This window comes from Anoplopoma fimbria, chromosome 20 (genome assembly GCF_027596085.1).
Source record: "Anoplopoma fimbria isolate UVic2021 breed Golden Eagle Sablefish chromosome 20, Afim_UVic_2022, whole genome shotgun sequence".
Classification (NCBI taxonomy): domain Eukaryota; kingdom Metazoa; phylum Chordata; class Actinopteri; order Perciformes; family Anoplopomatidae; genus Anoplopoma; species Anoplopoma fimbria.
The window spans coordinates 11,522,779-11,538,398 of NC_072468.1; the positions used below are offsets into that span (position 1 = coordinate 11,522,779).

A 15,620-nucleotide genomic window follows, 5' to 3' on the forward strand; every position below is an offset into this window, starting at 1 on the left:
TAACAATGACATTCTCTCATTAAACTTTATCTTACTACATGTAAGTGATTCTAAATAGTAATAGTAAGGTACATTCTGTAGATATTTAAGAATTGAGTATTTTTGTGGACTCAAACTGTAAGAAGAAACACAAACTTGTATTTGTAACTCTCTGGTCATCTCTAGTTAAACTTTTACCACCCCCTGTGTTTTGAAAATGAGTCCACTTCCATAGCAACCTGCAGTGTATCTGTAATTACACTGAGAGGTTTGTGGCTGGCCAAACGTTCGAATGTGACTGCTTGGCTCGATTTTACTGGGCAGACAGTTTTAAAATACTGTACAGTCATTAGCGTTTTCAGAAGTGAACAATGTATGGGGTAATTACAACAGGTAAGAGCAGAACTTTTTAAGCAATGTACTTTTTGGAGCTGATCTTGGTTTAGTAACTTAAGTTTCACTCTGTAATTTGAAGAGTTTCCAGATCTTACTGCTGACAACTTTGTAAGTATAAGTTTTGATTGACATTTCATAACTTCTGTAACCGCAGTAAAAATGTGTATATTTTGCCTCTTTCACTGGATGCTCCTTAGAGAAATAATGGTTTATTCTTTATCTCTATGCAGGAGAAAAACATGGCATCTGATGACGTATTGGTTCACTACTTCAATGATTTCTTGAATTTGCCGGTAAAGTAGTCCTGATCTATGGATGTAGCATTTCTTTTTTGACAAAACTCTTACACCCTTGAATCTTTTTTCCAGTCTTTCCCAGAGGCTTTGCTGTACAACCAGGAGACCGGGCAGTTTGAGGTAGTGGATGGGGCGGCCGAGTTTGTCTCCAAAAGAATCAGATCAGTCCTTCACCACAGCAAATCACAATTCCTTACTGGTGACCCCACAGAGCTGGCCAGAAGCCCCCCAGTAGACAACCGTTACACTATCTGTGTAAGTATATATTTACTTTTGAAGAGGAGCAGAAAGTGTGCCATGTAGATTTTAGAGCACTGACTTGAGGAATATGTCTCCCTGACCTTTGCAGTGCCTGGACAGAGAGCCAGGAATTCAGTGGATCATGAAAGAAAGACTGCCCTTTTTCCTTCAGAGTGATTGCTACAATGAATACAGGTACACATTGTTTTTGTCCCAACTACATATACAAAACACATGTAGTTACTCCTATATCCTGCATTGATTTTGATCTCTTTTTATGTTTACATTATTACTATAACGTGCTTTTATATTTTGACTAAACGTAGTGTTCAGTTTTACTCATTCAATTGTGAAATAATTGTGAGTCCCAGGCAGTGTGTCTAAAAGCTCATGCAGTTTGTTTCTTGCTGCCTTTTGTTAGCTTTGCTATATCAACCTGAAAAATAGTTGCTTACTAACCTAGATTTTAAAGATTTGTATTCAGTCAGCTGTGACTTTATCACATATTATGAAGAATGCATGAATCAGTGTTTACGGAGTGTTAACCTCTAGCAGTACACATCTTTAGTATTTCCCTACTTCCCTACTTACTGCATCTAGAGCCACATCCCTAGACAGATCAGATGACTGCCTGGCGCTAGCTTAAAACCTACACATAAAGCTTTGACACAGGAATGACAATTGCCAAGTTTATTTCCATTTATCATTAAAGGAATGCTTTTAGGGATAAAAAACACATGCTTGTCTATTCTATTATGGTGGTGTATTGTTTTTTTGTCTTTCCCAGACTATCCAAGCTGTTGTTTCAGAAGAACACAATCTTCTGTATCCAGAGGAGGAAAGGCAGTTCAGGTCGACCCACCCGGTCAGCCCCACAGCTGCGTTTTCCCTCCCAGTTTGATAAGGAAAATAACAAAGCACTGAAGGGCCTACCATGCTTGTATTCTCAAGAGAACATTTCTGCAAAACAAGGTATATATACCTGTGAATTTCTATTCACACATGTAAGTGTATTTATTTGCAGGCTAAAGTCTAAGTTTGAAGATAAGGATGCTTATGTTCTCTATTTTCTCACTATTCAGGTTCTCTGGGGACGCACAACGTTGCATGTCTACTCTCTGGCCAGAAGGAACATATCAACACAGAATGCGGTGAATCATCCAGATGTTTCTCCAGCTGTTCTGAGCCAGAGAACCCGTGGCGCTTTTCCTCTTCGGCCTCCTCCTTTAACCCTAAACTTGAGAAACCCCAGAGACAACAAACAGAGTTGATCCTCTACTCAACAGAGCCCTCAGCTGGCAACTCAGAGGAGCAACAAGAGTCTAGTCGCCACAATTCTGAGTCTTCTGAACTACAGCTGGAGTACCTGGCTGCCAAAGTGGTCAAACAGGTGCTTAACAGTGCATTGTACGTGATGGATGGTCAGAGCCAAGCAAACCCTTCTGACTGTTTCAGCAAGTCCAGAGACCAGATGAATTGCACCAGCGTAGACCGATCCCTTGAATGTAAAGTTCTCCTGCGTTCGGCTGACGGGGGCTCAGAAAGGTTGGGAGGGAAGAAAGAGAAAGTTCAAGAGGGCAAGAGGTGCAGTGGGGGGGAAGAAAAGACAGAGTGGTTTAAGAAGAACAGGAAAGTGGGGAGTGGAGGCACAGACCAGGATAATATCCTTGATCTTTGTTGCCATGGCTACGGTTGCCGTGACAGTAGACCAGGCTTGGATGAGTTGAAGGAGTTTTTGCGAGGAACGCCAGGAGAGAAGCTGCTCAATCTCTGGATAGATATAGAGAGACTGAAAGCATCACAGAACAAAGAGAGGAAGAACAGGTAAACACACAGCATGATCAAACTCAATAAACTTTGGTCTATTTACTGTTAATACAAATGCCTCTTTTGAATGGTCATGGTGTGATATTGATAATATTTTGAATGGCAACTGCAGCTTATACATTTTTTTTTTATGGGGTATCTCAATCAGGTATTTGGTCCTGATGAGGAGCCGGTACCTGCTGAGCAGCAGCCAGAGCAGTCTGAATGTGGAGCTGCTCTCCAGACTGGGGCTGACTACCTCCCCCCGCTGGACAGAAGAGAAACTGCGCTCAGTTCAGCCCTCCCTCACCGAGTCTCTGCTCTACTACTGGTGAGGTTCACAGTTCACAGTATTCATCTTCTCTGATGGTAATCAAATACTCTGAATTTGTGTGTGCGTGCATGCAATGTGTATTTATACATTTTGTGTATCCATACATATGACTACTTTACATTCAATAATCCGCATAAGATGAATATAGCACATGCTGTCCAGTAATTTTAGCATAATAGTTAAGTCTCATATTATATATTTATATATGATATAAATGTCCTTGTTAACTCTCTCTCCTCTTTCCTTACAGGGTTCCTCGGTTCTGGACCTCCCAGTGTGTTCATGAAGACCGTGATGACTCCCCTCATTCAGAGCTGTGGACAGAGTGGTGTGTTAGGCCTCAGTCGGACATACAGCCCCACCATGGCTCTAAGGCTCTCAGCTCTGACACCTGCCTGCCCCAGTACCCAAATGCAGTCCACACACAGGTAGTAGCATATGATACCACTTGGTGCATAAAAAGAGAATCCTCTGAAGCAACATGTGAAATGAAGCAAAAACAAAGAGACCAGCAGTAATGGAGCTCTTACTGTCTGGGTAAATGTCCAACTTGTTTGTGTGGCCGCAGGTGGAATCGTGGCCTGCAGTTAATTGTCCTTTCTCTGAGGCATGTTGATGCTATAGTTTAAAGTCTAGCAGAACCATAAGTGGATTGATTAATTAGTCGATCAATGGAAAATCGCTATCATTTCTAGTCATTTATAAAAATACCAAACAAATTTTCTACTTCTCCTATGAGGAGTCGCTGCATTTCTTGAGTAACTTCAGGTTTTGGTCTGCTAGTTGGACAAAACGAGCAGTTTAATATGTTACCTTGGGCCTGGGAATTGTTTGTTTATTAAAAGTTGAGGTGTTCAATTAAGCAAAAAATAAAATGATCAATGCAGCCGTAGGTTTATGTTTTTGTGTAAAATAAATAATTGTTTTGATTGAATTCAAAGTTTTCTCTTCTGTGTATGTGTTTCACTAGTTATATTCTAGCAGAAGTCAGTTACTGGAGAGCAGAAGAATGGAGAAGATGTTGCAGGCTCTACGTGTTGACTTGTGTGCCGGATTATACTTTACAAACTTCTGTGAACGATCTGGAAACCAGGTACAATAGCAGCTACTGGATTGTTTGCATGTTTAATCATCACATTTAAATGTAATTATTATCATACTGTGGCCCAATAACATCTTAAGTGTACACTATCTTTTATTTGATGCATTAGACACAGTCCATGATGACAGTTACTGAGGTTTTTTATTTTCTGTCGCAGCTGTGGGAGAATGCGGTTTACTTTTGGACTGACCTGCAGCACTACCATGAGCTGTTCTATCAGGACGGACTGGACCCCTACCGAGTCCAGAGAGAGGCCCAGGTCAGTGTTTGTGCTGAAGGTTGCACTTTGGACTTTTGTATGTTCATCTCTCACCAACTACTATCTTATGGAAAAATACTAAGCTTTTAACTAGTGTCTGGTTTACACATTGTATGTATAGTCCACATATGTGAAGGTAGGGTGATAAAGACATAAGTTGATATTAGCTTAAACTATGACAGCTATTTAACAACATCACCGCAGCAGACAGCAGATTTCTGGTACCTCGGTGCGTCTGTCTGTCCCCAACACACTTTTCCTGACCTTAAATTGTTCATGATTCCATGACATTTTTCTTGGATTAAATATTGCTGCCAAAACCAACTGTGCAACATCTAAGTCATTTCAAGAAACAATAAAAATAAAAATAGAAAAACTGTTAAAACTAATTAAAACCTCAAATTAAAACCTCAAATTAAGATGCTTCATACAGAGATGAAGAAGCTTCTTTTAAAAACGGTCGCAAGGAAGAACCATGAATCATGATAAATTCAAGTTGCAGATTCCACTAGTAATAAAATACAAAGGCGTCAAAAGACAATTAAACAGAGATCGAGTATATCTGTCACCCTCCCTGTTACACAAAACAACACACACCTGCTCTTGTTTGCATGCTCTCTTGGCCTGCCGCTCTAATTTAAATGCCCATAAAAACAAGTGAGTCAGACCCCCCCAGCTCCACGCCAGTCCAGTCACCCAGAACTACCCGGTCTGGCTACAGTTTAGTGGTCCGGTCCAGAATAATACCTCACAGTGAAATCTATTTTCCTTCAGTTAACCTTTAGTTCACTGAAGGAATGACATTTAGATGGTCTTTCCATAGTGCCGTGGCCAAGAGGGTTTAAATGAGTGACATTTATGTGGTGTGATGGCAGCAGTGATGAGAGATAGTGAATATTGTGTATGAGAGCAACGAACAATGGTAGTGATGGAAGTGATGGCGGTTGTGAGGAGAAAGGTTTCTGAAGTGACGACACTTTTACGACTTCTTCTCTTCTCCTCAGCTCCTCTACTCCACCTATCTCTCCGGCTCTGCCAGGAGGAGCATTGGTGTCGGTGAGGAGATCAGAAGGAGGTGTACGACCAACTGATGCCCGCTTTTGAAGAGCTGTTTGACAAGGTTGAGGAGCACACGCTGAGCATCCTGCTGGAGCCGTGGACACTGCTGGTCAGCAGGGACAAAGAGTCCTTCCAGAAGGTAACCACAGTTTAATTCACCTCTGTTTTATCTGGAGAAAGTGGGTTTCCTTCAGTAGCTTCAGTAAAAAAATGCCTTTCAAGTGGATGACCAGCATTTGCCCAGCTGAAGTGATGTACGCAACAAACAGGCATCTGACTCCACTGAGGAAAGAGGATATCCCATGAAAACTTTGATGTAATAAATGTAATATATTGCAAAAAAACAAGAGAAGGAGCAAATTCTCAGGGACTGTAAACTGTCTGCATTTCTGCTGAAAACAACTTATTTTATCTTTAATTGTTTAATATTCAACTAATTGTTCATGTTCCAATGGGCTTAATGTGTGTATGTGTGCGTCCAGGTGTGTGTACAGGAGGAGGTGCGTTGCATCGACAGTCAGGAGTACAGGGAACTCCTGAGTCTGTACGAGGAATCAGAGTGCCGACTGAAACAGGTCAGCCGGCATCCAGTGTTCCACAGATTTATAAAATGTTGGTTCTCAGTTAATAACCAATAAACGCACACCTGTGAACTTAAAACAGCTTATGTTACCAATGTGAATATGGCCTCTATCCAATGTTCATGCGTTGCTTAGTAACAATGTTGGTCCAAGACTATATTACTTGGCCTGATTGTTGTATTGACAAGGATGTGATACTGCAGTTTTTAAGAGGCAGTAGATGAGGTGCAAATATCACAGTTATACAGCTTATTTTTCCTCTTTCTCGCTGCCTCTCAGTCACTTATTCTCCACCTTCTGCTGCGGTGTCTCCTCTACAGGTGGAGCAGTGCGGGTCCACGCTATTTCCCTCTCCCATTTCACCTTCGACCCCCTTCTCAAAGGACCCCCGGGCCCCTGACTCTTGGTCCAGTGTGTCTCCAAATTACCAAGGCTACCGTCTGGGTTCTTTACTCCGCCACCACGAGATCGGGCACTTTATGTCCTTCCTACAGAATCAGGATGCCAGGTGAGCAGTATGACCACATAGTTTGTAAATGAGATGTCCTCTGTTCAGACTTAAGTCCCCCACTTTACCTAAATATGTACAAACAATATATTACAGCATAACACTGTGCCTGATTTGCACCATATTGACATTCAAAATGAAATAAAGGCAGTATGAAAATGGACAGAAAGTGTATAGTTTGGAGGATGTATACAATCCCCTGAAGTTTTTATTTACAAAATAACATGATTGTTCTGAACATGTGTGTATCCGCTCAGTATCCATCTGACATGCTGGCTGGATCTGGAGCAGTACAGGAGGACTCCTCACAAAGACAAGGCTGTCAGACGGGAGAGATCGTCTCATATCGCGACCAAATATCTCAACAGGAAGTACTTCTTTGGCTCCGACAGCCCGGCCACAACAGAGCAACAGAATGATGTACGTCAGTCAGTCACATGGTTTGAAGAATGACATGTTCAGTTTTATTGGGAAACCCGTTTTGGTGTAGTCGCATCTTGATTGATATTAAACTATTGTCAACTTCCTGGGAAAGCATTACAGACAGCGGCAGAAACGTGGTGCTTATGATATGACAATCCCAAGATGGGATGTGAGCTCCAGCTGGGGCTCAACATCTAGATTTGATAAACAGAGGCTGCTGCGGCTCTCACACAATTCCCCATCTAGCCTTCTCTGGCATCCTGCAGATGTCACGCTGACAGCTCTGACAGCAGGGTGTCGGTGGGAAACGGAATGGAAGGACGTGGTTAGGATTAAAACGAGAAGGAGAAGAGTGTGGTTTTGATCCAGACAGACAACAAAAGGCTAGCTCCGGTAACAATGACCGTAGGATGAAATCTCTCCTGACATTTATAGTCTGAGATTTGGTTTCTGGATTCTAGGATTACTGCAGGAGGGCATGCTGTGTAGAGCTAGAATGAGTAGATGGGACACTGAGCAGTGAGCCTGATTTTTCTCTTTTGGGATGCCAGAGATGGTTGGTGAGTAGTGTTTATTATACGGTCACAGAAAAGAGTGATTTTATGTGTTATAGGACAGTGGCACAATGGTTTCCGACCTTTTTTTGTCTGACATTCCCCCACAGCCCTGTCAGATAAACTCATGTATGCTACCCCTTAAGTAGGCAGGTTTGTTCAATTGCAACAAATTATTCGTTTCTTTTAGCCAAGTATTTGAAGCCTTTTTTTACTTTTAGCTTTGTATCTTAACATTCACATTGTTCTGAACATTTTCAGCAAACTGTTCAGACTTATCTGCTAGTTTTCTAACTCCTTTTCACGCACACAGTCGCAACAGGAAGTATTCAGGTGTTTCCTTTTATTTAAATTAGCTGAGCTAGTCAACAATGTTTGTTTGAGAATATCAAAAATGGCCATTGAAGAACCCTGGTTGTTCTCGGAGCACACTGAGTCAAGAGAGAGACATACAGAGTAGCCTTCTTGTTGACATTACTTCAACTCTGGTGCATGACCTTTGTCATTTTTCACTCTCATCTCATAAATACCAGTAATTTAATGATTACAACATTTGAGTGAAGATGCCAATTCTAGTGCTTCTAACTCTGCAGGAATGGGTCTGGCTGCTGCTCTCACATCTCAGCGTTGGTTCTCGTCTGCGTGAGCGATGTAGAGAGACTGACAGCTTTACTGCTTTGGCCCTTCACTCTTTCAATCACTCAGTCATCCAGTCACAGATTGGCCTCCTTTCATCTACTGACTCCAATGGCACGACTGTTTCTCATTTCTGAAGCCTGTGAGTGTGTGTGTGTGTGCGTGCAATGCTTGGCTGCGTGCGTGCATAATGAGATGAGAGAAAATATAAAAGAGATATAAATATGGAGACATGGCCAGATCGATGTATGAGGACAGAAAGCAGACAGGGGAGATGAAGGGAACAGAGGGATTGTGGGGATGATGAAGAGCACAGCGGGAGTCAGGAAGGAGAGGAGGTTTCAGTCGGGTTTCCCACTGTGAGTAGTTCTCTTTCCTGAGTCGGTCCTCATATGTTTTTCATGTTGTGTGACATCTTTAGAATTCATATCAAACACATTAGCACACACGCACCCATCTGCCCCTACTGTATCTTTGACTTTTACTGTGTGTGTGTATAGATATTGCGTCTGGCAGGTGGACTGGAGCGTCTGAAACTTGAATGTCTTTCCAACCCGGTCGTTGGGGAGATCCAGGACATCATCAGGAGTCACATTGAGAAAAAATGGCTGCCTCTGTTCCTGTCCACAGCAGAGTTCACAGAGCGACTGAAACACAAACCAAAGGTGAAAACTAGCACGACACTAACATAAACTGGGAAACAGCGAGCCTGGTTCTGTCCAAAGATAACAAAATCTGTCTACCGGCAGCTCTAAAAGCTCACTAATTAACATGTTTCATCTCGTTGTAATCCGTACAAAAAACAGACTTTAAAAATGACAAGTTGTGGTTTTACGGGGGGTTATATGCCGGACTGTTCCTCGACTCTGAGCAGTTGCCAGGAAAACAGCAGAGCCTTTGGGAAGTTACTGGTCCCATCCAAAGAATAGTCCCATTACTTATACTCCAGTTTTAGTATGGATTGCACAAACAAGATATTACGTTTTGGCCTCGTGTTTTATCAATAATTAATAGCTCTCTGGTAAATGGCTATGTCCCAGACATGCTGTCATTCACCCTCTCATCAAAAGTGAATTAACATCAGTCTGTTTAACAGCACACTGTTGTGTAATGGCCTTGAGAGTGGAGAGAGATAAGAGCACACTAGTGGCTCTGCTATGTGAGAAACCACTAAACGCCGTCGCTGTCCAGTCGCTCTCTCAGGTTGCCTCATTAGGTGGTAACACATAAACCGCAGATTCCACTGCACTGCCTCATTATGTTATCAAGTTTACCATGTTTGGTTACACAGATCCTCTCGTTAGGTAATCAGAGGTAGACGTAGTTTAGCGTTACATGCTGAGGAGGAGACAGGTGGAAAAGACGGTTAAGAGGATGATGGATGAGGCCAGGGGTGGGAGACAGTGACATCAGAGAGGCAAAGATCTCTCTAAGAGGCGATTGAATGAATAAGGTCAAAGGAAATAAAGACCAAGGCAAGGTTAAAGGTAAAAGAAGAGAGAGAGAGAGCTTTAGTTACTGCCAGTGACAAAGAGCAGCAGAGTGCAGAACAGAGAGGTTTGAGAGGTGTTCAGTGTCTCCGTTAATCCTACTTTATTCAGTGTCTGACTTTTGACTCGTGTCTTTCTGTATGTGGTAGCCCCAAGGAGCAGACAGGCTCTCACAACACGTCTACCGTCGACGCAGAGCGAGGAGAGAAGCCTGGAAGGTAAGGAGAAATCCCCCGGGGAAGCTGGATGTTTTAAATGTAGAGAATAAGGCGTTCCCTGGCCTGAAAGCATGTGTGATGTGATGTGATTTAGTTCACGACTTGGCTTCGAGCACTGGCTTTGTCAAACACCATTTTGGCCTTGTGGTTAGTTTTCCCAAATTGGATCCAGGATAAATACGATTAAAGCATCAGCATTACTAACCTTCCTTTAATAGTGTTTGGAGTGTTTTCCATGCAGCTCTGATCCCGCCTCTCATTTCATTCTCCACAGCCGAACACAGATATAAAACATGTACATTTCACATTTCAGGCAGAATGATTACAGGAAGGAGTTTTCCATACATGATTATGACTATAGTCTTTATGATCGTTATCTCATCACTGGAAAAGAGCAGGTTTAGTGAATAAAGTAGTATCATTATCTCAGTTTTCTGTGAGCTAAGACTGTAGCTCATAGGTCACAGATCATCTTTAGGCTGTTGTTCAGGAGCACGTTTTGTTATACTGTTATCACACACACAGGTGCTTATGTGTATTTTATCTATCCCCGAGGGATGTTTTCTCTCCTTACAGTGTGCTTACAAACCTAACATTCCTCTGCCGTGTGTCCCTGCAGGCCGAGGGCTTGTGGATGAGTTCCTCCAAAGAGATCCTGCTGTTTCGACGGATCCTGCTCAACCCTGCCACCTGTATACAGTTCCAGCACTTTGTCTCTCTGAAGGGGGACTTCCTAGAAAACAATGTGCTCTTCTGGCTGGAGGTGCAGAGATACAAGGTAAAAGAGGCAAAGATACGTAGAGGACGATGTGCTGGTGGTTCTGATGGTGGGCCTGCAATGCCAAAAGATCTGAGATCTTTGGTATATGCTATTCCATATTAACTATGAAAGGAAATCAAAAAATAATCTAAAGAATAATTTAAATCCCTCTCCATTTAAAATGTGTTTATTGTTACTTTAATTGGATAGTTGAGCTTCACTGTGTAAAATAATGTTTATGTAGAGTTTTCACGTCTATCTACTGAAGGAGGAAAGTTTCTCTGGCAAACTTTAGGTCTTAGTTTAACATGGAATGTGTAAACTTTAAACCTCCTGGTCACATACACTGAGAATGTACTTTTCAGTGTAGTAGGAGACAGCTTGTGTCCAGCAGTTAAACTTTTGGATTAAAGGGGAAAGTTACTGTCTGCAGAATTGTTGGTATATGTATTGGTCAATGAATGAGCAATGAATTCCACAGTGTGTGCTATATTGACTGAGTTCTCCGGTTTGCCGTGCCTACTGGTACCAGCATGCATTGCGCATGATCTTCTGTAATTTAAGTGTTTTTTGTGTCAAAATGTGTCGGTATCTTTAAGGGTAAAGAAATCTGCCCGCCATGATTGTATCTTTACGCTTAACCTCAAGGCCCCTGAAAACTTGGTTTTCACTTCTAAATTAAAGAGTATTTCTCTATAACATATTCATGGCTAAATGAGAACAGGGGAAAAACACAAATATAGAAATCTGTAATGGAAATTTACAAAAACTGGAAGACTTTCATGGGATATTCAATTTCTTATAGTAAGAAACAAAATGCAGTAATGATCCAAACATTTCAGGAGCATTGGGAACCGAAATAGTTCCCACCACACGTTTCATTTCTCCTGTGTCCCCTCTCTGTGCAGGACCTCTGTCACTCCCACAGTGATGAGGCCACCATCCAGCAGAAGATCTCCACCATCATTAACTGTTTCATCAACTCCTCCATGCCCCCAGCTCTGCAGATAGACATCCCCCCTGAACAGGCTCAGCACGTTCTGGAGAAACGCCACGAGCTGGGTCCTTACATCTTCAGAGAGGCACAGGTGTGTGTGTGTGTGTGTGTGTGTGTGTGTGTGTGTGTGTGTGTGTGTGTGTGTGTGTGTGTGTGTGTGTGTGTGTGTGTGTGTGTGTGTGTGTGTGTGTGTGTGTGTTTTATATGCATTTCCTTCCAGTATGTCGGCTGTATTTGTGTGCCTTTTCTCCATGTATGTAGATGTCAGTGTTCAGTGCATTGCTGAAGTACTGGCCCGAGTTTCAAGAGCTGAGCAGCAGTGTCCAAGAGGAGCAACTTCTTCCTCTACTGCAGGAGAAACGTGTCAAACACAGAGCCACAGTACGGAGACAGAGAAGAAAAGAGGAGGAGGAAGAAGAGAGCGAGGAGGAGAAGAGGAGAGCTCAGGTGAGAAAACGGTCCATACTGAGGGATAGCATGAATATACAACCTCTAGTACTACTGCAATAGTGTTGAGAAAAAAAGTGCAAATTCAGTCTGATCTCTCCTGTCCAGGAAGAGCTGGAGAGGCCAGAGTCCAGTCTTGGAGAGGAGGAGGAGACGGATGACGAAGATGATGTAGAAGAAGAACAAGAGGGAAGAAGTGTAAAAAAACAGTCGAAGGCACAGAGCAGAGTGCTGCTGGTTCCCACACAACCGGTGAGGAGCTCTCTGATGTTCCTACCAATGTAGAGCTGAAAATGTTTGTATGTATCATATGAAAGGAACCAAATCAAATTATTTCCTTTTTTCCTTTTGTATGCCTCCACCAATCAGTTCAATTTACATCCATGCCTGTCCAAAATGTCATCACTACATCATTTTATCCTATCAGACATTTATGTGAAATTGTCATAATTAGCATATGAATTATTGAGTCAAGACCAAATACGTGTTTTGTGAGGTCACAGTGACCTTGGACCACCAAATTCTAACCAGTTCATCATTGAGTCCAAGTGGACGTTTGTGCCAGATGTAATTTCACCCAGGCGTTCCTGAGACATTGCATTCACAAAACTGGGACGGACAACCTGAAAACACAATGTCTCCTGCCACAAAAATTGCAGCAATGAAGGCCAAAACCGTTCCAACCATAGACTAAAAATGAGAAACTCGATCGGATAAATCAGAGGTTCCAAAACTTTTCAGACCATGTATCAATATACGAAACCAATTCTCCCACGTACCACTTCACACTGCAGATACCACCGCGCTTATACAAAGCCTTTGCTGTTACTCTGGCTCTGCAAAGGTAAATCACAAATGAATGCAACTAGCCTAGCAACGTCTTTTCAAAAGGTTCAGCTTTGTCTCCTGTCTCTTGACTGTTTTAGGACCTTGTAGCCATTTTACATCTCCACTCATTCTGCTTCACTTAACGTGTGAGGGAACTTAATTCGACTGCGTTTAGCTAACGTTACTAGTTCATGCTGTGTCAGATGCCATGTCACAACAAACTACTTTGTGACAATCAAGTTAAGGATTTTGGTCAGTTTGAGTGAAATTGTTAAGTCTTTTAGCAAACTCTTGCGTGTACCACATTTGGGAATCACTGGCATGATTGAACCATTTTCTTAATCGCGTTAGATTTAAGTGGATTTCTGGAAATGTTCCCTCAGTTGTCGTGGTCCTACTCCAAGTACATGGCAGCTCTGAAGAGAGAAGAGGTGCTGCTGAGGAGACAGAGTCAGCTGGAATCCTCGTTCTCCACGGCCTCAGGTACCCCCTGAATAAATCGTATCACGTCCAGTCTTGTCTTTCTGTAAATTTAATTCAGCATCTGCAGATGGACTCAGAACACAGTCAAGTGAATGAGAACAGCTGGAGTCAGCTTTCATACACACTGACAAATAACAAGATTAGACTACACTATCTAGCAGCGTACAGATCAGCATCTTCAGGAGATGACAGTGCCTTAATTCAATTTTCCAAGATAGGATGGCCTAAATGCTCTTACAGTTTGCTTTGTGCAGAGGTGTAAAATGTTTTTAATTAAGTAACATGTAAGGTTTATTTGCATTTTTGTATCACAGCTTTGTAGTTGTAGTATTTGTATGTGAATGTGATGTTAATTGGTTTGTCATTCTCCTATTTTGTTTTTACACAGACTGAGTGCAGAGTTCCGTTTCTGAACCACATGGATGAACGGCTTTTCTCACCTGTCAACTTCCTATTCTTCTATTGTATGAATGAACTTGCAATGTACTCATACGTGTCATGTTGGCAACATTTTCAACCAAAAAATATTAAAATTTGTTTTTTTCAAAGTACTATACTATAACATTTTTTACTTTTTATGCAATACTATACTAAGGCATTTTCATGATTTTTTTCTGACATAATATACTATGACTTCTTTATGATTTTTTACGACAAACTATGCTACGATTATTTTTTTCGACGTACTATACTATGGCATTTTTATGATATTTTACGAAATACAATACTATGCTCTTTTTTCCATTTGTTGACATCCTTCACTATTTCATTTACATGATTTAGATTTTTTCAACATAATATATTTCTCTCTTATACTGAGTTTTTCACCACTTTTTTGACATACTATACTATTGCATTTGCATGATATTTTTTCCGACATACTATACAATGACATCTTTCGACATACCATATGATGACTTTTCTTATGACTTTTTTTGACATGGTGTACTATGAATTTATTTGCCTTTTTTCCGCATAAACTATGACTTTTTATGACATTTTACAACATACTATACTATGGCTTTTTAATGTTTTTTTCGATATACTTTACTATGACTTTTTTGGACATACTATACTATGACAGTTTTTGACATACTATACTATGACATGTTTCGACATACTTTACTATGGTATTTTCATGATTCTTTTTGACATAATATATTACTTTTTAATACGTTTTTTCGACATGATGAACAGACCTTTTCCGACATACTATACTGACTTTTTTGTGACCTATTTCGACATACGGCATTTTCATAATCATTTTCGAAGTACCATACTATGACTTTTTATGACTTTATTCAAGATACTATATTATGACTTTTGTTTTTACTTTTTTCAACATACTATACCATGGCATTTTCATAATTATTTTCGACGTACTATACGATGACTGTTTAATGACTTTTATCAACCTACTGTTCTATGTTTTTCTTTTTTGACATACTATACTATGACTTTTTAATGTTTTTAAAACATACAAAATTACTTTTTTATAACTTTTTTCGACAAACTATACTATGGCTTTTAAAAGATTATTTTCAACATACTATACTATGTCTTTTTTATAAATGACGTTTAAAAAAAATTGAAATACTATACTATCACTTTATGACTTTTTTCAACATAGTAAACAATGACTCTTTTTACCTTTTTTCAAAATGTTATACTATGACATACTATTCTATGACCTAATGACTATTGTATGTATTGTACAACTATTTTTGACATACTATGGCTTTCAGGATTAGTTTTTTAACATGACTATGACTTTTTTCGACATACTATACAATGACTTCTTTATGATTTTTTACGACTTAGTCTACTATGACTTTTTCACCACTTTTTTTGACATACTATGGCATTTCCATGATTTTTTACTATACAATGACATCTTTCGAGATACCATACGATTACTTTTTTCGACATAGTATACTATGAATTTATTTGCCTTTTTCGGCATACTATACTACAACTTTTAATGACATTTTACAACATACATACTATGGCTTTTTGGACATACTATACCATGACATTTTTTGACAAACTATACTGTCATGTTTCGACATACTATACTATGTCTTTTTTGACATACTATACTATGGCATTTTCATGATCTTTTTTGACATAGTGTACTATGACTTTTTTCTTTTAAATGTTCGACATACAATACAATTACTTTTTCATGATTTTTTACAAACACTATACTAAGACTTTTTTAAAC

The 15,620-nt window shown here is 40.5% G+C and overlaps 2 protein-coding genes across 2 annotated transcripts; both read left to right on the forward strand.

Moving 5' to 3' along the window:
- The first annotated feature begins 611 nt into the window (after nucleotides 1-611).
- On the forward strand, nucleotides 612-2,066 carry LOC129109252 (regulator of G-protein signaling 22-like). Its single transcript, XM_054621278.1, has 5 exons — nucleotides 612-668; nucleotides 744-926; nucleotides 1,021-1,106; nucleotides 1,699-1,776; nucleotides 1,994-2,066. Exons 1-5 carry the CDS (start codon nucleotides 615-617, stop codon nucleotides 2,064-2,066), a joined length of 474 nt encoding a protein of 157 aa, XP_054477253.1. The 5' UTR covers nucleotides 612-614.
- Nucleotides 2,067-2,325: 259 nt separating this feature from the next.
- Nucleotides 2,326-13,897, forward strand: LOC129110194 (regulator of G-protein signaling 22). The gene is given in 18 exon segments (XM_054622384.1): nucleotides 2,326-2,735; nucleotides 2,887-3,048; nucleotides 3,302-3,479; nucleotides 4,022-4,144; nucleotides 4,311-4,412; nucleotides 5,417-5,480; nucleotides 5,483-5,610; nucleotides 5,954-6,046; nucleotides 6,373-6,560; nucleotides 6,818-6,980; nucleotides 8,674-8,838; nucleotides 9,813-9,881; nucleotides 10,501-10,659; nucleotides 11,550-11,729; nucleotides 11,900-12,085; nucleotides 12,194-12,337; nucleotides 13,297-13,396; nucleotides 13,785-13,897. Coding segments are annotated over 18 exon segments (2,619 nt in total). The 3' UTR covers nucleotides 13,790-13,897.
- Nucleotides 13,898-15,620: the final 1,723 nt, after the last annotated feature.

What these genes read in the sequence shown, in the direction of transcription:
- LOC129109252 (XM_054621278.1), top strand. Translation starts at nt 615, where the DNA reads ATGGCATCTGATGACGTATTGGTTCACTACTTCAATGATTTCTTGAAT. An exon ending in ATGATTTCTTGAATTTGCCG is followed by an intron (nt 669 to 743) that starts GTAAAGTAGTCC and finishes TCTTTTTTCCAG; the next exon opens with TCTTTCCCAGAGGCTTTGCT. An exon ending in GATTGCTACAATGAATACAG is followed by an intron (nt 1,107 to 1,698) that starts GTACACATTGTT and finishes TGTCTTTCCCAG; the next exon opens with ACTATCCAAGCTGTTGTTTC.